The sequence below is a fragment of the Prionailurus bengalensis genome, chromosome B3, assembly GCF_016509475.1.
Source record: "Prionailurus bengalensis isolate Pbe53 chromosome B3, Fcat_Pben_1.1_paternal_pri, whole genome shotgun sequence".
Lineage (NCBI taxonomy): Eukaryota > Metazoa > Chordata > Mammalia > Carnivora > Felidae > Prionailurus > Prionailurus bengalensis.
The window spans coordinates 75,016,161-75,039,812 of NC_057355.1; the positions used below are offsets into that span (position 1 = coordinate 75,016,161).

At 54.6% G+C, this 23,652-nt stretch overlaps 2 protein-coding genes across 10 annotated transcripts; both read right to left on the minus strand.

The window, feature by feature from the left end:
* Nucleotides 1-774: 774 nt before the first annotated feature.
* On the minus strand, nucleotides 775-17,137 carry ADCY4 (adenylate cyclase 4). Of its 8 annotated transcripts, none has more exons than XM_043555902.1 (26): nucleotides 16,752-17,137; nucleotides 16,238-16,447; nucleotides 14,758-14,955; nucleotides 14,481-14,642; nucleotides 13,670-13,819; nucleotides 13,080-13,228; nucleotides 12,890-13,001; nucleotides 12,069-12,196; nucleotides 11,758-11,916; nucleotides 11,367-11,499; nucleotides 10,991-11,164; nucleotides 7,798-7,841; nucleotides 7,593-7,679; nucleotides 7,323-7,392; nucleotides 6,861-6,958; nucleotides 6,106-6,190; nucleotides 5,872-6,009; nucleotides 4,928-5,038; nucleotides 4,486-4,670; nucleotides 4,206-4,290; nucleotides 3,573-3,731; nucleotides 2,116-2,262; nucleotides 1,714-1,821; nucleotides 1,506-1,620; nucleotides 1,069-1,193; nucleotides 775-982 (listed from the first exon to the last, which is right to left on the minus strand). In XM_043555902.1, exons 2-26 carry the CDS (start codon nucleotides 16,394-16,396, stop codon nucleotides 830-832), a joined length of 3,234 nt encoding a protein of 1,077 aa, XP_043411837.1. In that variant the 5' UTR covers nucleotides 16,397-16,447; nucleotides 16,752-17,137; the 3' UTR covers nucleotides 775-829. The 8 variants fall into 8 exon arrangements, 7 of the variants coding, with proteins under 7 accessions (XP_043411837.1, XP_043411838.1, XP_043411841.1 ...); XM_043555903.1 differs by having other exon boundaries at nucleotides 10,991-11,110; nucleotides 16,752-16,883; XM_043555906.1 differs by lacking the exon at nucleotides 14,758-14,955 and having other exon boundaries at nucleotides 16,752-16,883.
* A 925-nt stretch (nucleotides 17,138-18,062) lies between these two features.
* Nucleotides 18,063-22,082, minus strand: RIPK3 (receptor interacting serine/threonine kinase 3). 2 transcript variants are annotated; one of them, XM_043555927.1, is made up of 10 exons: nucleotides 21,916-22,082; nucleotides 21,527-21,667; nucleotides 21,079-21,388; nucleotides 20,480-20,619; nucleotides 20,307-20,353; nucleotides 19,929-20,096; nucleotides 19,753-19,820; nucleotides 19,289-19,510; nucleotides 18,944-19,004; nucleotides 18,063-18,391 (listed from the first exon to the last, which is right to left on the minus strand). In XM_043555927.1, exons 1-10 carry the CDS (start codon nucleotides 21,939-21,941, stop codon nucleotides 18,243-18,245), a joined length of 1,332 nt encoding a protein of 443 aa, XP_043411862.1. In that variant the 5' UTR covers nucleotides 21,942-22,082; the 3' UTR covers nucleotides 18,063-18,242. The 2 variants fall into 2 exon arrangements, with proteins under 2 accessions (XP_043411862.1, XP_043411861.1); XM_043555926.1 differs by having other exon boundaries at nucleotides 19,148-19,510.
* Between the last annotated feature and the right edge of the window lie 1,570 nt (nucleotides 22,083-23,652).

Below are 23,652 nucleotides of genomic sequence, written 5' to 3' on the forward strand. Positions count from 1 at the left end.
TTCACGGTTTCAATGTCTCTTTGTGCACGTCCATCACGTTTGTAAGCCTTCTGATCCTAATAAAAGCGGAGCAAGGATCTTTACTTAGGGCTCTTGTCTCCTCCCCAACATTAGCCTCTCTCACATTTTAATTCTGCATCCTCTCTCTTGCTGGACAAGAGAGAACTCCAGACCCAGAGTCTACGACAAATAGGAGGTGGGCGTGAACCTTGGATGCTTCAAGACCTACATAGTATCAGCATCTGCACAGAAGGATGCAGAAGGAAGCAAGAGGGCATTTGAGGGATCTGTGAACAAGAGAATCCCAAAACCGTCTACAGGTCTTGGCTGGAAAGTATGCGCCAACTTGACAACAGCAGCTGAAACAGGGAGGGACCTGATAGATCATCTCCTAAGCCTTTCATCCATGCTGTATAGTAAGCACATAATAGGTGCTTATTTAGTATATAGAGAATGAATAAAGGTCAAATGACATTCTCAGCTATTCCTTTCCAATATTTGTGGGTGGGGAGCAGGAAAAGACAAATCCCTATTTTGAGCCATGTGGCTAAATTTCTTTATGCTTCCAAGGTGTACAAAATACTGGAATCAGGCAGGGAGGCTGAGGCAGTTCTCTTCTTGAGCTTGTGAAAAAGAATCACTCCTCTCCAGCACACTCATGATCACCCTTGCATATATACAAACACTCACTTTAGCTTGGGAAGAAGCAAGTTTAGCTTGCTGAGAGGCAAGGAGAAGGTGATCTGCAGCTATACCAGAAGCTTCTGACACCAATTGGCTCCCATCATACCAGAGTCTTTTTATTGAGGATCTTAGGATGATGGGGGTCTCAGCCTAGGGTGGCCGAGGGAGGTCCGGTTCGTGCCAAATCTGTGTTCAGAAAGTAGGTGCAGAGCTGCCCTTTGCCTTTGACCTTGATGATACCCCGGCTGTAGCAGGTGTAGCCTAAGGACTGCAGCACCCGGGCCGTCTCTTCAGTCACCTGGGATTGAAAGGGTGTGAGTCAGAAGTGTGGGGGAGGCCCTATCCTTATCCCCCCACCCCATGCCTCCAATGCAGCCTCCTCACCTGGATCTTGCCCAGGACTCCTGTACTCTCCATGCGGCTGGCCACGTTCACTGTGTTGCCCCAGATGTCATACTGCGGCTTCTGGGCCCCGATCACTCCAGCCACTACAGGTCCGTGATTCAACCCTGACAAGGGGTATGGTAAAGAGGAGCCCTGGGTGGGTGGATTTGAGGAGGGAGAGGGGAGGAGGACACTCCAGGAATTAGGGTGAAGGGCCTGGAGGCCTTAGAGGAAAGGGCCTGGAGGGGTGTGGCTTAGGGAAGGGGTGGCTGAGCCTCAGAGCTCCTGGCCCAGCAGCTTCATGCTCCATCCCCAGGGATGAGGCTGGAGGGGGTCCAGGGTGAGCTGGGGAGTAGCTAACAAAGAGCCTAAGGGAGCCAGAGCTTGGGAAGGTGAGGAGGAGGTTCCAGACTGCCCTAGCGAGGGAGGGTCCTCACCCACACGCAAGCGGAAGTTGTTGAAAGAGTGCTTATTGATGACGTCCAGCTTTGATCCAAGAGCCACCGCAAACTCCACCATGGTGCCAAGGTGGCTGCAGCTGCGCTCAGCGTCCTAGCAACGGGGCCGGCCCACCAGGATGGGTCAATGAGGACCCCCCAGTGAGAGCCCAGACGAAGGTTGGTAGGTAAAGAAGGGATTCTGTACCTGCTGTGCGTCCTGTCCGGAGGTGGCATTTAAGCCTGTAGCTGCCATGTAGGTGCTACCGATGGTTTTGATCTTCTCCACCCCGCTAAACTTGGGCTTTGAGAGCAGCTGTATAGAAAGGAAGCTGTGTCCCCAGTCTTTCTTGCTCTCTCCTGCCTCCCTCTCAGAGGCCCAGCCCCAGGCCTTTGGAGACTAAAGGACCAGGTTGTGAGGACAGGGATGGTGGCAGGAGGGAGAGTGGATAGTGAGCAGAGTTTCCAGAGAGCTAGGGGATTGGAGGAGGAGTGGCAGGGCCGGGGAGAGGGGGATGGACCCCTGGCTGGAGACTAAATTGGCAGGAGGGACTGGTGGGAAATTCTAGCATCCAGGACAAAGGGTTCAGGGGAAGCTTGGAGTTGTCACCTCATCAAAATCAGCAATTATCTCATTGAGCAGCCGCAGACACTCTAGACCCTCGTGGTTTATGTTGGACTCAGAGTAAAACTCCTTGAAGTCTGGAACTGAGGCGAACAGGACACAGACACACTCATAGGACTGGTGGTAGAGGTCCTGGAGGGTGGGATGCTGGGTTGAGGGAGCAAGCCATGGTCTTCCCCCTTCTGAGCCTGCATGGGCCCTCCTCCCTGTGTCCATACTCCTACCCCTCTATTTAAGAAGGATCGGAAAGGAGGGAGAGGGGTAGGGCCAGGTTACCCCAGGGATGTGTGACTCAGGAGTCAAAGACTGGGTCTCATTATGATTCCAGGAGAGACAGGGGTTTGGAGTCAGGATCACCTCATAGCCACGTGAAGGGAGTCTCTTCAAGAGCTGGGATCCTGTCAGTGGGAATCATCTTTCTATCATATCTCATTGCCGAAAGGTGTTAAGTCAACTAAGTCAGCTTACAAAGATAGCTACAACTTGAAAGATAAAGTAATAGGGAAAAGGGGCCAAAGGGAAAATAAAGGTAAGATAAGGTAAGAAAAGGTAAGAAAATAAAGGTAAGATTTGAAGTCGGTTCACAAAATGGGTGCCATAAGGTCCCTGTGAGTCCTAGATTCTGGCTCTGAGCTTTCTAGTAGCCAATGTGAAGCTAGAAACAGGAGCAGTGACAAGATTCCCAGTGTCTGTAAGAGACGGAGGCAAGAGATGTAGACCTACTGCTGATCTTGAGAGCAGAGAGCAAGCGGTGGGGGCAGGAAGCTGTGAAGTAGCCCCTGGCCTGTTTCTTTTAACATTCCTCAAGATGGACCAAGAGCATTTCCACAGCAGACACGGTGAAGTAGTGGTGGCAAAAATAAAATGGTGCAACTATGTGGGTGACCTTCTGATGGTCTATGGCAAGATGTTTAAGGATATAGATTAGCATCTTCCAATGGGAAACCCTGTGGTGATGGAAAGTTCTACATATGGGATGCCCAATACGGCATCTACTAGCCATAGGCAGCTGTTAGATCCTTGAAATGTGGCCAGTGAGACAGAGGAATTGAATTTTCCATTTTAATTCATTTAAATTTAAAGGGCCACACATGGCTAATGGCTACCATCCCGGATAGTGCAGGTCCAGAGAGATGGATGGACTGTGTCCTCCACACAACTCCCATCAACACTTGAAGAAGCTTCTGGAAGGCGTGGAGTGGTCATGAGTTAGAGAGGACGCTCCTTCTAAGTAAGAACTTGGAACACAGAGGCTCTGTGCTCAGCAGACAAAGACTAAGAGCTTATGAAAATGTCAGGCACCTATGTGACAGGGACAGAGACTTGGGTGACCACTTAACTACTGTGGGGGAGTCCAAAGAGGATGGGCCAAGGGCCAAGGTTTTCATCCAAAATTGGTCCCTGTGGCATCTGAGGCTGAGGAGTCAGGGGTGGGGAGTCACCTCGTTGCGCCGGTTCTGGCCAATGAACTGGGGGGCCACATGTGCAGGGAGCACATTCTCCAACAGCAGCCGAGTCAGGTTCTCCATGGTCTCTGTCTCCTCCTGCTCCTGCCGCAGCTTCTTCTTCCACAGGAAGTCCAGCCGGCAGTAATACTCATTCTGGCAGGGTCAGCAGGGGCCCAAGGGGAGACACAGTGCACGGGAAACCTCAGCTCCTGTGTGCTCCCCCTTCCCCCCATTCCTTGATGCTTAAACCACACTCCCTCCCCCCAGTCTAGAGAGAAGCCTCAAGGTGCAACTATCCCTGGGGAGGCTACCTTGAAAATAGATTCAAACTAGGGTAGACAGAATTGGCAGCAGATTCTTTCTTATAGGTGGGTTTTCCTAGGTTGGGGTGGGAGGGATGAGGGAGGGAGAATTTGAAGGCACCTCCCTTGGGTGGGGGGAGGTGAAGGAGAAAGAAACGGAGCAGGAAGGTTCACTTAGAAGCTTCCAATGGGCACACTATTTCGGCTCAACCCCGAAGGCATAAGATTTGAGGGAAAGAGTGAGAGAGAGACCAAGACACAAATATGGGGACCCCCACCTCACCCTTCAAAGGGAGGCCCTGGAGGGCTGAGATGGGTGACTTACCTGCCGAGCCAGGACCAGGAGGGTGAAGAAGAAGATGAAGAAGGAGATAGCTCCCATCAATTTGGGCTCCTTCAGCACCCCTGGCCTGCGGAGGCCACGGATCAGGATTGCCCCTGCCCTTTACCTTCCCGATGGCCTCCTCCCTACCCTCAGTGCCCATGTAGCCCACAGCCACCCTCCCCCTTTGCCCTGTGGGTGGATGGTTCAGGTCAGGGAGGTAAGGACAGCTCTGCTCCGCTCCCAGGAGGCCTGAGCACCTCTGTCCAGTGGCCGTGCACACCTGGAGTCCGAGGGATCTGGATAGAGGCGGGCGATGAGGCAGTCGGACAGCCAGGCGTGGGAGTGGAGGAAGAGGGAGCAGGAGGCCCCCAGCCACAGCAGAAGCAGCAGCAACTTCAGCTCGAAGCTCATGTGCAAAAAGAGGGAGCAGGACAGGAACCCCAGCACGCAGCAGTGCATAGAGTACTGTGGGGCCAAGTAGGGTGGTCAAGAGGCGGGGCATATCCCACAGGTAGGGGGGGAGAATATCCCGGGGCTCCTGGCCTGCCCCTCCCCGGGCCCATGACCTATCTGGGGAGTAGGCGGTGTCATACACACAAACACACACCGAGTGTAATTTATGTCTGTCCCAATCCACAGGATGGAACGTTCAACCAAGGAGGTGGGGGAGGGGCCAAGGAAGGCTCTGGAGAGAGAGTTTCAGGGCTGTGAGGAATACTCACGGGGACGCTGATGAGAGGCAGGGACCCAGGGAGCTCCCAGGAGATGTTGAAAGCCATGGAGGACACATTGAGAGCCCCAAAAGGGCAGTTTGATGCTGCCGGTAAGAAGAACTGCAGAAGGAAGTGAAGAGCTGAGGTGGGCAGGCAGCTCCCTGGGCACGATGGTGGCTTGTGCTGGGGTTCAGCTGACTTAGGGATGGGTCAGAGCCAGACCCCTCCAAAGAGGGGGATTATGCTATTCCTGGCTGGTGAGGGAGGCTTAGCGCAGGGGTCCTCGCTGGGGGGTCAGGGATGGGAGGAGCAGGTGTCCTGAGCACGAGTCTGCCACGGATCCACTGTGTGATCTCTTGCCAGCCACTTAGCCTCTCTGGGCCTCAGCTTCCTCTTCTGTTACTTGGCTGGCAGCGGGGGGGGGGGGGGGGGGGGGGGGGCTGTGATTCCTAAGGTGTCTTTCAGGGATAGAATTCTAGGAATGACTATAAATTCTGAAAACTCAGGGGCGCCTGGGTGGCTCAGTCAGTTAAGTGTCTGACTTCGGCTCAGGTAATGATCTCGCGGTTCGTGGGATCGAGTCCTGTGTCAGGCTCTGAGCTGTCAGCACAGCTCGGATTCTGCCTCCCTTTCTTGCTCTCTGCCCCTCCCCCACCCACACTCTGTCTCTCAAAAATAATAAATGTTCAAAATAATCAAAACAAAACAAATTCTGAAAACTCAACCAAACTCAGCTACAAGGTCATAATGAGCGAGCTAAACAGTGAAGATCTGCCTCCACAGAATAGATATGCTCAGGTGGCAGATTAATTTTTTTCTTTTATACTTGTCCAACATTGCCAGAATGTTGGCCTTATTCTGGCTGTCCTCCCAAATCCCAGGGGTCCCCTTTCAGCTTCTGACAGCTCAAACAGGCCCTGATGGGGGTACATAGGGCCCCCCACTGCCCTCACCAGGCTGGGAATGGCCATCACAAAAACCAGGAGGATGGTAGCTGTGCCCAGGGCAACTCGCAGTCCGGGCCGTGTGGCCACTAAGCCAGACAGTGCCGGCAGCCAGTGCAGCATCTTGGGGCCTTTCAAGACACACCTCTGCAGAAGGAGCACAGGAATCTTAGCCGTGGGGCTGGGACACCCAGGTCACAGTGAGGGCCCAGCTCACCACTTCCACCCCCCAGCCCACCTCACCGTCAGGTGCTCTGAGAAGCAGATGAAGAGGAGGAGGAGGAAGAGGAGGAAGGTGATGCTATAGGTGATGGCCAGAGCTGGGGGCCTAAAGGGAGATAAGAGTGAGGCCTTGAGAGTCAGAATCAGCTCTGTGTGCTGGGAGGGTGCTGTGCCACCCAGTTGGGAGATGTGGGGAGGAGGAGTCCTGGGGATCTGAACTAGCTACCAGTGGGGACTGGGCTGATGAAAGGCATTGCCTGCTGATGCTCTGGGAAAGTTAGGGGTCTAGGGCAGTGGTGGGGTAGGGCAGGAACTATAAGGTGGGGACAATACTGGAAGGGGGCAGGAAGCTCACAAAGGGGCCAAGGCTACATCAGGCCAGTCTCTGGGCCTTCAGGCCAAAGCTCTTCTTCTACCTGGCTGAGTTCTGGACAAGTCCCTGCAGCCCCTCCTAGCCGTGGACTAAAAACAAGGACCTACTTTCTAAACTCATTTCCTGTGAGATTTGGGCTTCTCAATGAAAATAGAACCTGCTTCATTGAAAAGTTGTTTGAATTGAGAGACAGGCTTGTAAAAGTGCTTGGGTTATATAGAAAGCCCACGAGATGTACGATAGTAAAATGAGGGCTATGATTATCACTGTTTCCCCAGAACACATGTTTCCTCTGTGGGTCAGTGTCCGAAACTAAGGGAAAGTCGGTAAAGAAGAAAATGTGGGTCAAGGATCAAAAAGTCTATACATGGGAATCAGGGCCCCTCTTGCCTGGGGCTCTCACCTGTTTGTCACCAGCATCTGGATGATGAAATTGGAAAGGAAAACCAGGAAGGTGCAGGCTGCATAGTATTTGAAGGCGGGGAGGGCAGAGAGTCGGTACTGGAAGGGAAGGGGGGGGTCAGTGTGGAGACAGGGGCCACTAGGGCTGCCCATCATCTCGGAGGTGTCAATTCCAGGCAAGAACAGGTGTCTCAGCCTCCCCACCCACCCTCCAGTTCAGTCTCAGGTAGCCCCTACTGGTTCTCCAAGGAACTGCCCTCCTCCCTCCCATCCCCACCTAGAAACTCAATCTATAGGGTGACAGCCATTTGGAGAGAGGTACAAGCCCCTCACCCCAGGATCACAAACTGAGCAGACCTTGGAGGTGAGGTGGGACCACAGGGCTTGCCCCCTTCCCAAGGCCAAGGCACTAAGGTTGGAAAATTCTCTAACCTTGTGTCACCCCCCACCCACCCCAGCCCACCTCTTTCTCCAGTTCCTTCTTTCTGAAGTACAGTGTCAGTGGGTTGAAGTCCTTTGACTGCCTCCACTGTCTGGTAGGAGGTGGGGGGCCATGAGCCCCGGAGAGGAAAGGGCAGGGCAGGGTGGGTGGAGGGGTGGTCAGGTGCATGTTTCCCTGGAGTAGAGTAGGGAAGCCCCCCCACTTCCCTCTGGGTCATTAGGGGAGCACATCCCTCCTGTACCACAGAAGCCCAGCTCCCAACCCCTCCCAGTCCTCTTCTGTTCTCCATACTTCTGAGAGTTGAGCTGTTCGATGACCTGGAAGAACTTGGCATCCCCAGTGTCCAGGTCATCATCTAGCCCCCGGGGGGTACGGCTCCTGCAGAGTGACAGCCCAGCCTGTCACCACAGGAGGCCCTCAACATATCTGGGTGAAGCAGGTACAGCCCCCCCACCCCCAGGAAGGATGGGGGCAGGTCACCCCAGGGACTCCTCACCGGTCCAGGCTCCACTGGGGGCTGAAGGAAGCCAGGGTCTTCTCCTGTTGGGAGAACACAGCAAAGAGGGGGATGAGGCGATGCTGAGCATCCCTGAAGCCTCTCTGCAGTGAGGGGTTCCATATCTACACATGTCCTTGGCCTTGAGCATTTGGCATGAGTATTTTCCCTGCCTCTAATGACTTCCTCTCTCCATCAAATCCCATCTGCCCTTAAGGGAAGGATCAAACCACATTTATTCTTTAAATTTCTTGTGGGGGCGCCTGGGTGGCGCAGTCGGTTAAGCGTCCGACTTCAGCCAGGTCACGATCTCGCGGTCCGTGAGTTCGAGCCCCGCGTCAGGCTCTGGGCTGATGGCTCAGAGCCTGGAGCCTGTTTCCGATCCTGTGTCTCCCTCTCTCTCTGCCCCTCCCCCGTTCATGCTCTGTCTCTCTCTGTCCCAAAAATAAATAAAAACGTTGAAAAAATAAATAAATAAATTTCTTGTGGACTTGGGGTGCCTGGGTGGCTCAGTCATTTAAGAGTCTGACTTCAGCTCAGGTCATGATCTCACAGTTCGTGGGTTCGAGCCCCGCATCGGGCTCTGTGCTGTCAGTTTGGAGTCTGCTTTGGATTCTCCGTCCCCCTCTCTCTCTGCCCCTCCCTGCCTGGACTTCTCTCTGTCTCTCTCAAAATAAATAAATAAGGGGCGCCTGGGTGGCGCAGTCGGTTAAGCGTCCGACTTCAGCCAGGTCATGATCTCGCGGCCCGTGAGTTCGAGCCCCGCGTCATGCTCTGGGCTGATGGCTCAGAGCCTGGAGCCTGTTTCCGATTCTGTGTCTCCCTCTCTCTCTGCCCCTCGCCCCTCGCCCGTTCATGCTGTGTCTCTCTCTGTCCCAAAAATAAATAAAAAAATAAATAAATAAATAAATAAATAAACTTTAAAAAACAGTTTCTTCTGGACTCTTTAGACACCCAGGCTCTTTATACTTTTATTTCCTCAGTCTCTACCCCCTGTGAGGCAACCCTGTATCTTCTGTAAGCTTGAGTGGCTGTCATCTTCCCTAAGCACTGAACAAATCCCAAAAGTCCTCGGTTTAAACTGAAGTGACAGTGAGAAAGCTCTGACTCGCTTGTGGTCAGGCTGAGCTGAGAAGTGGTGGGGGCAGAAGACAAAAAGTCTAGAAGAAAGGGAAAGAGAAAGGAAGAGAGACAAACCTGGTCACAGTCATTCTTTCCTGCACCAAAACAAATGCGCACCGTGAGCAAACATATGAAAATAAGCAGGCAAGTAAAGCAGGTGAGAAAAGCCCCAAAGAAGAGAACGAAGCCAACGGCCACTGCCCAGGGCCAGGAGTCTGTGACTGTTCTTTTCTGCTCCCTGGCTCATGTGGAGGAAGCAGGGTCACAGGGGGCCACATCATCCCCCCAAATCAAAACCTGGTGTATGGGGCGGGGGGAGGGAGATTAAGGGGTGTGTTCTAGGTATGAGCCCATCTATGCATCCCGGACTGAGCCTAACGTTCTTCAAACTACCTACCTGCCTCTCCACCTTGCTCAATGACTGTTTTTTGAAAACAGGGAAAACAATTTATTCATTTCTGTCTTCTCTAGAACTAGCCTAGTGCCTGGCACATTGTAGGTGCTTTAAAAGTATAGAAGGAACAGGGTGCCTGGGTGGCTCAGTCAGTTGAACGACCGACTTCAGCTCAGGTCATGATCTTGTGGTTCGTGGGTTCTACCCACGTGGGGATGGATGGATGGATGGATGGATGGATGTATGGATGTTATATACTAGCACCAACACTGCCCCACCACCCCAAGGTTCCCCATTGTTTAAATGTAAGCTGATGTGATTCTCAGGATTTCTAACATTTGACTGAGGGCCTGGTACTTCACGGGCTTGGAAGTGAATTTCTGGGCTGGTGAGGTCCTGCCTTGGGAGCTACCCTCGAACCAGGAGTTCCTACTTCTTCACCCTGACACTTCTTAGCCTGCACACGAGTGGGGTTTCAGGGAGGTCTGGCATGGGTTCTAGGGGGCCTCTCACCATGGGGATTGCACTTACACCTAACATTGTCTCACAATTCCTGGGCTCCCAGCAAAACCCACCCTCTACTCTGCCTCCATGCTGGAGACTCTATCCTGCAATAGTCAGCAGAGTCTTGGATTCTTTCTTCTTCTCCCTCCTGCCTGCTTAACCCTTCTGACGTCTCCCCTACCCCGTGTTAAGGATTGGAATTAGGTACTCTCCTAAACCACTGCTGCCAATGTCTCCCCATACCACAGTGTTTCACGGATCTCTGGCCTGCTTTCCTGCTGGGTGGGTGGGGAGGGGAGATGGAACACAGAAAGGGTGCTCTGAAGTCATCCCATATATCCAACTGGGTCTGGCAGAGAAGATTCAGAGAGTAAGATCTGCAGAAAGGTGGCTGGGAAAGTTTGGAGAAGATCAGATAAAATGGAGAAGAGCAGGCTGAGGACCCTAATCTTGGGGCAAGCCTTTGGGGACACAGCCTCAGAAACTGTATGCGTGGGTGTTCTGGCTGCTTGTCACCAAGCACCAACACGAAGAGCCAGCTGGTGGGAGAGATCCAGGCTCCTCCACCAGCTAGTGGGTCATGATTATTGGAAGGTGCTATGCACAAGGTCAGCCAACCAAGCCCTGGTTACCTCTCTTCCCTCCCTCCTCAATCCCTGCCTGCTCAGAGTGACTTCTTTCAAGACCACATGCGATTTTCACTGTCACCTCATTTAATCCTTGTATAAACGCTGAGAGTAGGGGCAACAACTGATTTGCCCCCACCTTCCCAATTCTAGTGGGGATTAAAAAAAGAGAGTGTGCAGTTTCAGGAAGGGAATTCAACAGAGACATTTCCTGGTGGGACTGAGTGTGAGCGCTGGCTTCAGAGCCAAGAGGAAGTATGGTCTATACTTTTGGGGTACTGAGGGAAGGCTTCCTGAGTGGAGTTTGGGGAACAGTGAACATGGTGCCTATAGGATTTTGCATCTCAAGTGAGCTCAGAGGGCAGTGACCTTTGCCCTTCCTCTGGAAACAAGGGTAAGGAAAAGCCTGAACCAGTGACTGGGGCAACCAGACAGTTCAGGACCTTAGGATGTCATCAAGTGACTCACTGGATGGGTGTGGGGAGGTTGGGAGAGGCAGTGGGGTGGGGTTATGTAAGTGCTAGGGCTCGCAGTGGAGTACACTTACCGGGAGAGGGGTAGAGGTGGACACAGGGCTCTCTAGATGGCTCAGATGGGCAAAAGGCTTGGCGGCGCCCCAGGACTCCAGGTAGCGGGTCATCAGCAGCGACGGACGCATCTTGGGGCCCTCGAGAGAGGACAGCAACCCTCCTGCAGTGCCCTTCTCATCTTCTTCCTCAGCCTGGGGCATAGGAGGGCTGAAAGTCAATTTCACAAATGCTTTCCACATTCTCCCCACACCTCTTGGAAGGTTGTGTCACCTCCCCCTTGACGCACACACTGGGACCCAGGAATTCAGTCTCTGGTGTAGGAAAAGAGATCAGGCCTGTTGGCTGTGGGTGGTTAGGATGGGCCAGCCCATGGGGTCCAGGCTGGGCTTTTACCCGGGGATCGATGACTAGGTAGGTAGGCTCCCCTAGCTCCCGAAGGTATGGGTCCCGGTGTTCCATGGCTGCATCCTCCACAGCATAAGCCCCTGCCAGCAGGGCCAGGGTAGCCCCTGTAATATGCACTCGTCTGGAAGGAGGGGGCAGTGGGAGTCAGGACGGAGGGCTTGCAAACCTCTCCTTTCTTTCAAGGAGCCTTCCTGGAGGTCTGACTTTAAGCAAGGCCCTGTGCTACCAGAGGTGTCTCCCGACCCCACTCCCTGCGCGCCAGGATCTCCCTAAGCCCCACGTGGGATTGTGCTCATTTTAGGAAACTATGAACAGGATGACAGCATGTGGGAGGCCCGGTTGGCTTTCTCCTGTGGCCTCCTGCAGCCCCACATCTCACCCTGGCACGCCACCCGCCTCCATGTGGTTGGCCAGTGTGACATCATGGGACCAGACATCATACTGCCACTTCTGCAGCCCAATGACTCCGCAGAGCACACTGCCCGAATGCACGCCCACACGCATGTTGATGTCCACGCCAGTGGCTGCCCGGAGCTTCCTGAGCAGGGTATGTAGGGGACAATCTGAATGCTGCCTTCATCCCTACCCATGCCACACCCCTCCCTCCCTCTAAGAGGACTTCCACTACCCTGTCTGCTCCTCCCCAATATCCATCCCTTGTTACCCTCCTGCCCATCCACCTGAGCTGACCTGATGGCCCGGCACATGTCCAGCCCCATGCGCACGCAGTTGATGGCGTGGTCTGGCAGGGAGAGCGGTAGCCCAGAGACACAGTAGTAACAGTCTCCCAGGATCTTGATCCGCATGCATTCATGCTCCTGGGAGTGTGTGTGTGTGTGTGCAGGGGAAGGGGGGCACCTGGTTAGAGGCCAGAGGTACGAGGGAGCTGGGAGGAGTGGGAGCAAATGTGGCATTCCTGAAGAACCTCTGAGGCCGGAAGTCTCTGGGTCAGATCTAGGGACTCTCTCAACTTGCTATGGGACTGGCTGAGGTCTGTGGCTCTCCCCCAGCTCTGGCATGTGGAGGGTGTATTCAGATTTGAGCATATGAAAGTAGCCTCAAGACTGAGGTTTTCTGGGTGACACCCAAGATTAGGTTTGTTGGGGGCATCCCTGGGGGTCTGAACAGGTGGCTGGACTGGGCTGAGGTTACACAGGGCAGACATTTCCCTTGGAAGGGCTCCCTAAGGTTAGAACATCTGAACATCCCCCTAGATTTGGCTGTGGTCCAGAGACACCTACGTCGGGGCTCTGAACATATCTGGGGGTGTTGTGGTTGGGACATTTGTGGAGTTGTTGACAAGTCTCTTCCAGGTTTGAGGTGTGTGGTGAGCAGCTCCACAGCTGGGGTTGTTTGAGAGGGTTTCCTACTTCCATTGGAATATCTTCCATTGGAATACATGGGCTCTGAAGTGGGACTGGGATCTGAGGAGGCAGGTGTTTCCCTTGGAAGGGGCTTTCCAGGGTGGGGCACTTGAAGATCCCTGGGTGGGGAGGGAGGCCCCCTCTGACCTTGGCGATCTGGTCGAACTTGCCAAAGAGCTCGTTGAGCATGAGCACCAACTCCTTAGGAGAGCACTCACTGGCCAGCCGGGTGAAGCCCACGATGTCAGCATACAGCACACTGGGCAGGGCAGACTGTGTCGGTGGGGCCAGGATCTCAGCCCACAGCCCCCTTCCCTGGGGCCATCCTTTCTCATACCTGACTCCCTGGTGCCTCTTGACATAGAGGCTGTGGAAGTTGTTGGTGCTTTCTGGCCGTGACCCCTGTCCAGCCTGCAGTCGTGCCATGATCTCTGCCTTCATCTCTCGGGCCAAGTAGGCAGGAAGGATGGACAAGAGAAGGTGTTCCTGGAGGAGGTCACAATGAACACCAACCCTCCTGCAACCTACAGCCAGAAGTCCCAGCCTCCCAACGAACTAGGAACCCAGCACTTCCCCAGTCCCACTAGGTGTTCCCCAAAGTACTCCCCCAAGATCCTTCCCATCACATAGAGCTGGGGCTCCAACATCCCACCCTGCACTAATCACCTTTGGGGACTGAACTCCCAGAACCAATGCCAGAATTAAGAGTTCTTTGTTTACTATCATAAAAGTGCTTTCATAGGCTTCAGTTTGTTTGAGACTTAACACAACTTTCCAAGGTGGGCGGTAGCCACATTTTACAAAGGAGGAAAGAGAAGGGTAAGTGACCTGCCGAAAGTCATTCGGCTTGCAAAGGGGCTCGGCTGAATGATATAAACAACCCCTTTTCACACCACAGTCTGGCCCAGCCTCCCAGGCCCAGCGAACCTGGTGCTTCTTCTCGGTGTCCAGCCGCCGGCGCGAGTGCAGGGAGCTAAGTGCCTCGCGGAACGTGGCGCGCAGCGCGCGCTCCATCAGCGCCTTGTGATACGCTCCCGCCACGTTCCCGCACAGGAACAGCACCGCGTTCGCTGCCAGCTGTGGGTGAGGGTCAGCCTCAGAGGATGCTGGCCGTGGGTGGCGGTGGGGGTGATTAAGTGCATACCTGGAGTTGGTCTCCAAGATGCTTGAGGAGGACTCCACAGTTAGAGACCCAAGAATTTCCAGGCAATCTGTGCTACACTGTGGGGTCCGTAGGGGGCGCTTCTCCTCCCCCAATACCCCTGCTCTAGACTTGGCTGTGCACCAACATGGCCTCTTAGGTCTAGAAATCGTTCACTTATGTTTCCTCTGCCTGGAATACTACTCCAGTACTTACACCACCCCCCCTCCCGCCCCTCGCAGCGCAAAACCACTCAATCTCCGACTTTTACATTCTCTGTGAAGGTTCCATCATCCGCATCTGTCCCCACTACTCTGGTCCCCAGGTGAGCTCACTTGCCCATGGACCCAGAGGCCTCTTCTGGTTTCTGCAGGCATCGGGCTGCCCTGGTGTACCAGCCCCATGAGCGCACTGTCTGGGTGTGTATGTGTTTGTCCTCTGTGCTTAGCGGGCGCCTCACCCTGGAGTCCCAGCTCAGCAAGAAGTTGGTGGACGCTCAGAGGAACTAACGGCGCGCGGGCAGCGGGGCCGCCCCCTCCCCCCCCCCCCCCCGCCCTCCTCCCCCCGCTGCGCAGCAGGTACTATGGGTGTGCTCACCTGTGGCAGCAGCGCCGGCTTTGAGTCCGGCTGAGGCCCAAGGTACAGCCCAAGGACCAGCAAGTGGGAGAGCGATGAGGCAAGGCCCGCAGCAGCGGCATCCCGCATGCCCAAGGGCAACATGGCGTACACGGTGAAGATGACAAAGAGGAAAAAGGACACCTGGGGGCGGGAGGGCACAGGAAGCTGCTGGCTTCGGCCAGCCCAGCAGCTGGGCTGCTCCCTCCTCTCGGCCTGCTGTCCTGCTGCCCCTTGCTCCACCTGCCGCTCCTCTCACCTGGTCCCAGGCGCTCACCAGGCCCCCAGTGAACAGGAAGCCGTGGCCTAGCCCGAGTAGCGCTGCCCATACGAGGCCCGACAGGGGACGTGTCCAGCGCTGCAGTCGTTGCTCCCGGGAAGCCAGGCCCAGGAGCAGCGAGAAGCCACCCAGCGCGCACAGCACAGTGGTCAGGAAGCCTGGGTCTGAAGCTAGCTCCTGTGAGGAGAGGGTGCTTGCAGCAAGACTGGAGTGTGGAGTATGGGGGAGCGCCTCCAAGCTGAAGAAGAACAGGCAGCCCCCCCCAGGCCACTTCTGAAATGTGTCTCAAACTCAAGTAGCAAAAGGAGACAGGGCACCTCGACTTGCCATTCGTAGTAGGTTGAACCATAGGAAGTCACTAATAATCTGTTTTTAATCTACAGAGCCTGGGGTCTCATAGGGTTCAACCTAATATCTCACTTGCATGCTGCAGGGGTGGTTGAGCCCTAGGCCATCTATCCAGAGTCCCTGGCTCAGAACCCATACTGCCCATTTGTGAATCTATGACCTTTCTGAACTTCAGCTTTCTCGTCTGTCAAATAGGAATTCTAGCACCAGCCAGGGGTCCTGAAGCAACTAAAGAATCCTACCTTACAGAAGGCACTTAGGAATGAACCAGTTTGCTCAGGAGATTCCCTGCCCTGGGGACAAGTCTGGGAGTTGATCCCCATCCACCCACCCAAGAAGTGCTCCAGCAGCAGGGGGCGCCTGGAACCTCCCTCCTGTCAGGCTAGGGGGGAGCACTACACTTTTGCCACCCACCTCTGGGTGTAGGCCTCCCACCACTGTCCCTGCCCTGTGTCCCCACCTCTTCCTGGACTTCGAGGACCAGCAAGAATTGGTCTGTTTATTGGCTTTCCCAACTTGCCTCCAAAAAGTGAAAAGAAAACTTGGAGCAGGGTATTTCCAGAAATGGAATTGAATTGAAGACCCCCTTTCTCAAAAAAAAAAAAAAAAAAAAAAAAAAAAAAGAAAGAAAAAGAAACTGGAAATGGGTTTATTTTGGGACTAAATGTGAGCGGGAGGGAGGGTGCCTTCTGGGAGACTATGGGTACAACTGCCCCACAACCCCTATGAAAGAAAGAAAACCAGGAAACGGATTCCCACAGGGTCCAGTGTAATTTCCCCTCTGGAAAATTGGAAAATCCGGTGTTGCATTTACTCTAGAACCAGTAGATCACAGAAGCTCAGAAGGCCTGTCAGTACCCTGAGAGAAATTAGAAGCACCCCCAGGGCTCAGCCTTCTCCCAGCAGCCCAGCGAATGTGGCCCCAGAGGTGGAGTGACTTGTCCAGGGTCACTACATTTCCTAGTAAGGCTTTCCTGGGTTCCAGCAAAGAAGGCATATGGAAAAGCAGGCCCCTCCCGAGCCCTAACTCCGAAAACGCCCCCTAGGCAGTGACCCTCCCACCACCCTCCAGAAGGCGCCCCTCACCAGAGCCGCCCCCCTCCCCGCTCACCCGGCCGCTGGCGGAGGCGACAGCCAGCAGCGCCAGGAGCGCGCAGAGCACGATCACCAGCAGCAGTAGCAGCAGCGGGTACTGCTGGCTCAGGCTGTAGTAGGTTTCGTAGAAGAGGTCTTCGCTGGGGGGCGGCCGGGGGCTGAAGAGGCGGGCCATGGTCTTCCCTGCCCCCCGCCTCGTCGCCCGGGTGGAGGGCGGGCCCCGGGGCTGGGGAGGGCCAGGGGCCGCGTTACCGCCTGCGGCCCCAGCCGGCCCCAACTGTGCCCCTCTCACTGGGTCCAAGCCACTTCCATCCCGTTTCCCCAACCTCGCGGCAATCCCACCTTCCAGGCACTCCCTGTGGCCTCTCAGCCTTTTCCCAGTTGGCGGTGAGGGGACTGCCCCATCCCTCGCTCCTCCTCCCTCGAACCCAGACTGCCTGAGGTGCCCTAGCAAAAGCCTCATGGCCGGGTGCGACGGGATTTGCGGTTGAAGCAAAGGAGCCTCGGGTTCCCCCTTTCCCCAAACTCACTGCCCGCGATGTTGCCGCAGCTGAATGGGTTACGCCCAAGGAGGGAGCTCGGGCAGCTGGTCGCAGAGTCCCGATCCCTGAGAAGCTAGTGGCTCAGAGCCCCGGGCGGCAGGCGCTTCCCTCCCGGCGCCTGGGGACCCCTCCCACTTCCCCCGATGGGACTGCCCGGCCCCTTCCCGTGCCGAGTCGAGTCGGACTCCTCAGTCCTCCTCCCTCCCTCATTGTCTCCCCTAACACCGTCACCTTCCCTCTTCTGCCGTCTCAAGAAGGGAATGCAGACCGTGGGAGATGCGATGGGGTGGCGTCGGCCGGGCTGAAGAGCAAGTGTGGAAATCGGAGTGGAACCCTTGGACGTGGGGAGAATGCAGGACAGCTGGAGTGAAAGCTGGCAAGAATGTAAGGAAGAATGTGGGGGCGAATGGGGGGTAGGATTCAGGTCAGGATGGAAGGGTGTTCCCATTCTCCTCTCCTCCTGCCTGTATGAGCTGCTGTGGTGGAGTCTGAACTGTCCATGCTCCCATGGAGTCCAGCTCCATGGGAGGAGGCACATCTGTGTGTAGCTTTGTGGAGTCGTGGCTTTCTACTCCCGACACCAGCTGGGAGTCAAAGGGCTCGGAAGCAAGGAGCAGGTGAGTGTAGGTGGTGAGTAATTGTGGTGGAGGCAAATAAGTACGGTGGCTGACCTCCAAGAGGCTGGGGGGTTTCTTGCAGGGCAAGAGATGTGCCTGGGTCTGCGGATGCCCGTAGAGAGCCCTCTTCCCAAGACCCCACTGCGGAGTCTCCATAGCCCAGAAGAAAAGTAGGCAGGGAGACTATCACCAGAATTTTGGTTTAGGGTGGGCTCTTGCCTGAGGTAGAGGAAGTGCTCCACCCAGAGATTAGAGCAGCCCCAGGAGCCAGGCTACCGGGATTCCTTCCTGCCGCCAGCTGGGCCCTGACCTTGTGTGCCATGACACTGCCCACCCCCAGCCCTGAGCATCCCGCTTCCGGCCTCTGCTAGACAGCAGTGCCTTGGGTTCCCTCTCTGTCAACTCCCGGATCTCCCAGCCACATTTCAGCTGCCAGGGCCTGGCCTAAGCATTAGCCTCCCAAGTATGACGCTTTGGTTAAAAATCCACCATGTGTGGGGGTGCCTGGCTGGTTCAGTTGGTTAAGCTTCTGATTCTTGATTGCTGCTCAGGTCATGACCTTGTGAGATGGAGCCCCCCCTCAGCGCAGACAGCACAGAGCCTGCTTGGGATTCTCTCTCTCCTTCTGTCTCTGCCCCTCCCCTCCTCACGTGTTCTCTCTCTTAAAATAAATAAACTTAAAAAAAATTCACCACGTTTATTGACTCCTCTTTGCACAAAGTCAGTTTGGCTGCAGGCCAGATGGCCCTTAAAGAAAGTCTCAGTTAATTGCTTCAAGTCCAAGAGGTAGCTCAGAACCTGCTTTGTACTGGCCCTGCAGCCCACTCCAGGCTTCTTGGTTCTTGTGGCCCTTCTTCCCCACCTACTTGTGGGGGGCATGCTGCCAGCCTCTACCCATGCCCCAAGGTGCCTGGCCCTGTGTGGATAATGCAGTTCCTCCTTGTATAATCAAGTAGTTGTTGTCTCCCACCTGTACCGCATGGCTGTCACTTATGATAACAGATGGCGGCCCTTTAAGAGAAATTTGCAGGGTTAGTGGAAGGGTTAAGTAGTGAGGACCTCAAAATTAGGAGGAGCAGCAGGGTGGAGGGGCAGCGGCACCTTGTGTCCATCCTGGGGAATTGCAAGTATGGGGTCTCTAGGCTGGCCTGTGGCTGGGTCAAGGCATGCCTTGGCCTTTCCCTTCCTGCTGCCCCTTCAGAACCCATTTGCAGAAATTCAAAAGGAGTGGCAACTAATGTCTGAGACCCTGATATTTGGGTCTTTTCTTCCAGGAGCCCCTCTGGACCAGTATAGCAAAACGGAAGTTAGGGGTTCACAGAGCTGGTGCCGGGGAAAGTCAGGAAGCTCAGGGCAAATCCAGGCTTTGCTGTGTGACCTCAGTGGAATCTAGTCCCAGTGGGTGTCAGTTTCTTCATTATATGAAACGAGAAGTTTGGGGTAGTTGGCCACTAGCCCTTTCTCTCCCCTGCTACCCAAGGTACCCTGGATCTATATATGGTCTTGAGGAAGAAGCCAGTGGAAGAATTAAGCAGGAGAAAGGAAGGAGTGGGGAGTGGGTACCTGGTATTGGATTTAGCCCTGGTGCCCTGGTTGGCCGGTTGGTGCCATGTCTCTTAGCCCCCTGCGAACAACACAGCTCTCTTAGGCTCCCTGTCCTGGGGCCTATTCCCCTGCTGCATCCCCTTCAGCCCCAAATTTTCCCTGGCGAGGGGGATAGGATTCACAGGATTCCTAGTGCATCCTCTAGTTCTGCCAGGGTCTCACCTGATTCCCTTTGGGCCCAGGACCTGGGGTCCAAGCCAACTTGGGGCTGGGGGTATGATTTCTGAAAGGTGAGGTCTCTGGAGTTTGGGGAGATGGGGCTGTTGAGGCTGAAGGTATCCCTGCTCTCCGGGAAGGGTGAACCTTGTCTCCCTGTGTCCTGATCCTCTCAGGAAGATTTGTACATTTCTTAGGAACACAGCCGGGGGCCTCCTTCAGATTTAGTTTGTTCAACATTTCAGAGGCTATAGAATCATGGCTTCCTGTGGTTCCCCTAGGCTCATCCGTTTCTGTCCCTCCTGGGCCTGGCTTGGGGGCAGACAACATCCTGTTGCTACCCCTGTGCTCAGACAGGAACTTCTTCACCTGCAAGGATAAAAGGAGCGTTCTGGGCATGGAAGTGGGAGAGCCAGTGTAAACCCAAGGAAAGAATCTCTTGGTCCATAATCCATTACCTGGGAACTCAGCGGTGAGGTGGGGAGAGTGGGGCCAAAGATTAAGGCATGCATAAAGAACAGTGGTCAGTAGGGAGTCATTGGGTGGCCAAGAGAGTCATGTTGTGCCATCCTTGCTCCGCTCTGGGGTTGGGGGTGGCATTGGACACTCACCATGGAGACTGCGGCATCCATCTCCTTGTTTACCAGATTGAGGGCTTCCTCGGTATTTGGTCGGCATTCTGGAAACAAGCAGAGTGGGGTGGCAGATGAGCCAAACCTTCCCAGGGAGAAGCCCCTTGCTGACAGATCCAGGCCTACCCTGGCTGACAGCTAAATGGCCAGTTCACCTTGGAAGGAGGGCCTGTCCTTGGGCTCATGGCTCCAGCAGTGCTGCATTAACCTCTTCAGTCCTTCCAAACCAGGAGTCTCCGGGCCGGGCTGAGGCAGCTTGGTCAATGGGGGCCGGATCTGCCTCTCACACACTGCTTCCTGTACTGCTGATTTCTGGGCCACTACTGGAGTGGGGGTGGAGGATGTGAAGAAAAGACATTCAGGGTATGAGGGGCCACTTGCTCCACCATGGGAAGGGGAAAGGAGTGTAGTCCAAGGCAAGGTGAGGAGAAAGTCAGGCAGTCTGAGCAGGTAAGCTGGAAGAAGAGGGTTTGGAGGCTTGCAGGAGGAGGGCACCTGGAGTTAAGGATCCCAGTGTCTGCCTAGAGTCTTACTCTCAGCTTCTCTTCCAGCTAGCACTGCCCACATTACGATCCCGAAGCTGCAGGAGACACAAAGCTGAGACCTGAGCAAACTGCTGGCAAGACTACTTTCCCATATACTGGCCCCTAGAAGGGTCCAGAGAGGTATAGAAATTTGGAATGTGTGTTTAGAGTGGGTACCTTACCTGTAGACATCGCTAGCCATGGAGGCTCTCCGGTTTACATCAGCCAACAGTTCTGGGGCCAAGTAGGCTAGGGCTAACTCCTCAGATCTTGCCAGTGACATTGAGCCTCCTTGAAATGTGAATAGGCCAAAATCTGCTAGCTGGAAAGGGAGGGAGGAAGGAGAAGGTTGGGGATGGACAGGTAAGACAACTTTCAGAATTCCCTCTCCCACCACAAGGTGCAGGTCCAGCCTTGTAAAGGGGGTTTTGAGGGTTAGGGGAATGGGAGGACCAGTAGGGCCCTTGGGTTGGAGGTCTGGGTACCCTCTCATGGGGCTGGGTCAAAGTCTGAGTCTCCTCAGCTAGGTCAGCCATGAGGTTTTTGATGGGCTGGTGGGTGGGCCTGTGGAACTAACTGACCATGTTGGTCAGGGTCTCAAACACCTGGTATGGTAGGGGCCATGGCTCCTGGGTGGGCTTTGACACCTGTGTCCCAAGGGAAATGCTGAGAGTTTGCAGCAGACAGAGCTGAAGCAGTTTCTGTGTCTAGTGGGTGGGGCTAGAACAGTTCTGAGACAGGACTGTGTCCAGAGGCTGGGCTGGGCTATGGGTGGGCTGACCTTGGCATGCAGGTCTGAGTCCAGCAGGACGTTGGAGGGCTTGAGGTTCCGGTGCAGAAGCACTGGATTCTGGCTATGCAGGTAACACATCCCCAGCACCAACTCCTGCAGCAGGCGACAGAGGAACGGCCAGGGCCGAGGACAGTGGGGCTGCAGCAGCCCCACCAGGGAACCGTTTTCCATGAACTGAGTCACCAGAGCCGGCCCACGCACATGTTCCCATTCTAGCTTCCCGGTGACCCCCAGCAGGTGCAGTACATGCTGGCCCCGCAGACTTGCCATGGCCTTCACCTCCCTGGATATCGTCTCCCTACATTCCAGGAAAGAGTTGGAGTGGGGTTCTGCTCTTGGAAGATCCCTCTTTTACCCAATCAGGCCCACAGCACAGCGGCCCCTCCTTCTGGGCCAGACCCCAGGAAGCCCCAGCCCCGCTGCTCAGGTCACTCACCTGTTCATGATCTTGACTGCCACATCTAAATCCCACGTCCTGTGTCGCGCCCAGAACACCGCCCCGAACCCACCTTCACCGATGAACTTCAGGTTCTCCAATTCCTCGAGGGGAACCAGGGAGGCTGGGGTACCGCTGGGCCTGAAAGAGGGGGCCTGGTCTTCCAGACCGCACCCCTTCCCCTGCCCCGTGACACCGGTGACTCTGCACGTTCACTTCAAATCCCAGCTCCCACCCCTGCTCACCCCCAGGGTCCCACTGTGCTCCGGCCTCAGTAAGGAGCTCAATGGCATTCCTGGAGCTAGTCTGCGGAGGGGAGGGGAGGGGAGGGCTGTGTGGCTGCGTGTGTCAGGCTGCATATCTGTATCCGTATCCTGCTCTCCACTGACCATAACTTGACGCCAACATCAGACATCAGGCTGGAAGGTGCGAGTCCACACGGATGGAGTGACTTCTGGGAGGGTGGGGGGGTTGTGGCAGAGAGAGACAGGGGGTCGCGAGAGGGGTCACTGCAAGGATTCCACTTCCCGGTTTGCTCCTCCTCTACCCGGAGTGACTAAACCACTTCCTTCATTCGCTGGTACATCTAGGGTCCCGCCCCAGGGGCGCGTGTCTAGGGTGCCGCCCCAAGGAGGCAGGGAGGCAGAACCGAAAGTTAGTCTTTTTCCTTCCTAACTCATATTTCCTGAGCATCTGTGGCGTGTCACAGCCGGGTTAGGTGTCACTGAGACCTTAGGTGCCACACAAGTAATCCTCATCTTTCAGGGACCCACAATCCACTCCTGCAGCTTGTGTCTCTCCCTTTTCCCACAGGATTTCTGTCTCCACCACCTACCAGGCCTGCTGTAGGGAGGGGATGAGGCTGAGGAGGATTTTATGGTCCAAGCATTTAGCCCTCCCCCAAATGCCCTACGATCACCGCTAACAATTCTGTAAAGCTCGAATGTGCCAGGTACATGTATTAGCTTATTTAATTCTCACATCCACCCTAGGGGGATTGGTACTACTTTTATTACTTCTTTGTGGATGAGGAAACAGGCACAGGTAGCTTAAATACCTTGCCCAAGCCAGTATGGAGCTGACTTCAGGCCTAGCTCAGAACCATCAGGTTTGACGGACTGACTGAACCATCAGTCTGTACCTCTTAACTGGTTGTGAATGTGGCTAAAGAAGGTGTGAAGCATCTAATAGCGTAGTGAAGGGTCCCTGTCTGTATTTCTGCCCAGTCCCTGACAGCTGCTCTTGCTGAGGCAAGCCCTTGGCATTGGTAGTGATTTGACTCTCAGGGCGTGGTGGTCAGCTAGATGAACTGACCCAGCCAAGGACAACTGACATTGTGGCGGACATTGGAGGGGAAACACATCCTTGCCCTCTCCCTGCCACACCAATACCTCCACACAAATTCCCTGGTTAACACATGTGCCCAGCAAGCATGTATTCTGGACGAGGGCCTTTGGAAATGCAGGAATTTGTGGAGCTTTAAGGATTTAGGGTAGACAAAAGGTGTCTATGAAGACATACCCACTCCTTACTCTCCACTCTTGAGCTGGATACCGAAGGCCTCACCGTGGCTGGAGGCTGTGGAAACTATATGTGGCCAGTCCTAGCACTCAGTCCTTTATGGGGAGACCTGACTCTCACTGGAAGGTGCTCACCTTGGTATGCACTTTCCATTCTGTCCAGTGGTCCATGCACTCTGCTGGATGGAACAAACATGGCCAGCAGTTAACTGTGATTTTTATTTATTTATTTATTTATTTATTTATTTATTTATTATTTATTTTTTTTTTTTTTTAGCATTTATTTATTTTTGAGACAGAGAGAGACAGAGCATGAACGGGGGAGGGTCAGAGAGAGAGGGAGACACAGAATCTGAAACAGGCTCCAGGCTCTGAGCTGTCAGCACAGAGCCCGATGCGGGGCTCGAACTCATGGACCGCGAGATCGTGACCTGAGCCGAAGTCGGCTGCTTAACCGACTGAGCCACCCAGGTGCCCCAACTGTGATTTTTAGATCCATACCATGAATTCTGGTAGAGTCAGTTTGTGCTTTTTTTGAGCTATGTAGGGAATTCTAGGACTGTAGTCTCTTTATTTTTTTTTCAAGTTTATTCATTTTGAGAGGGA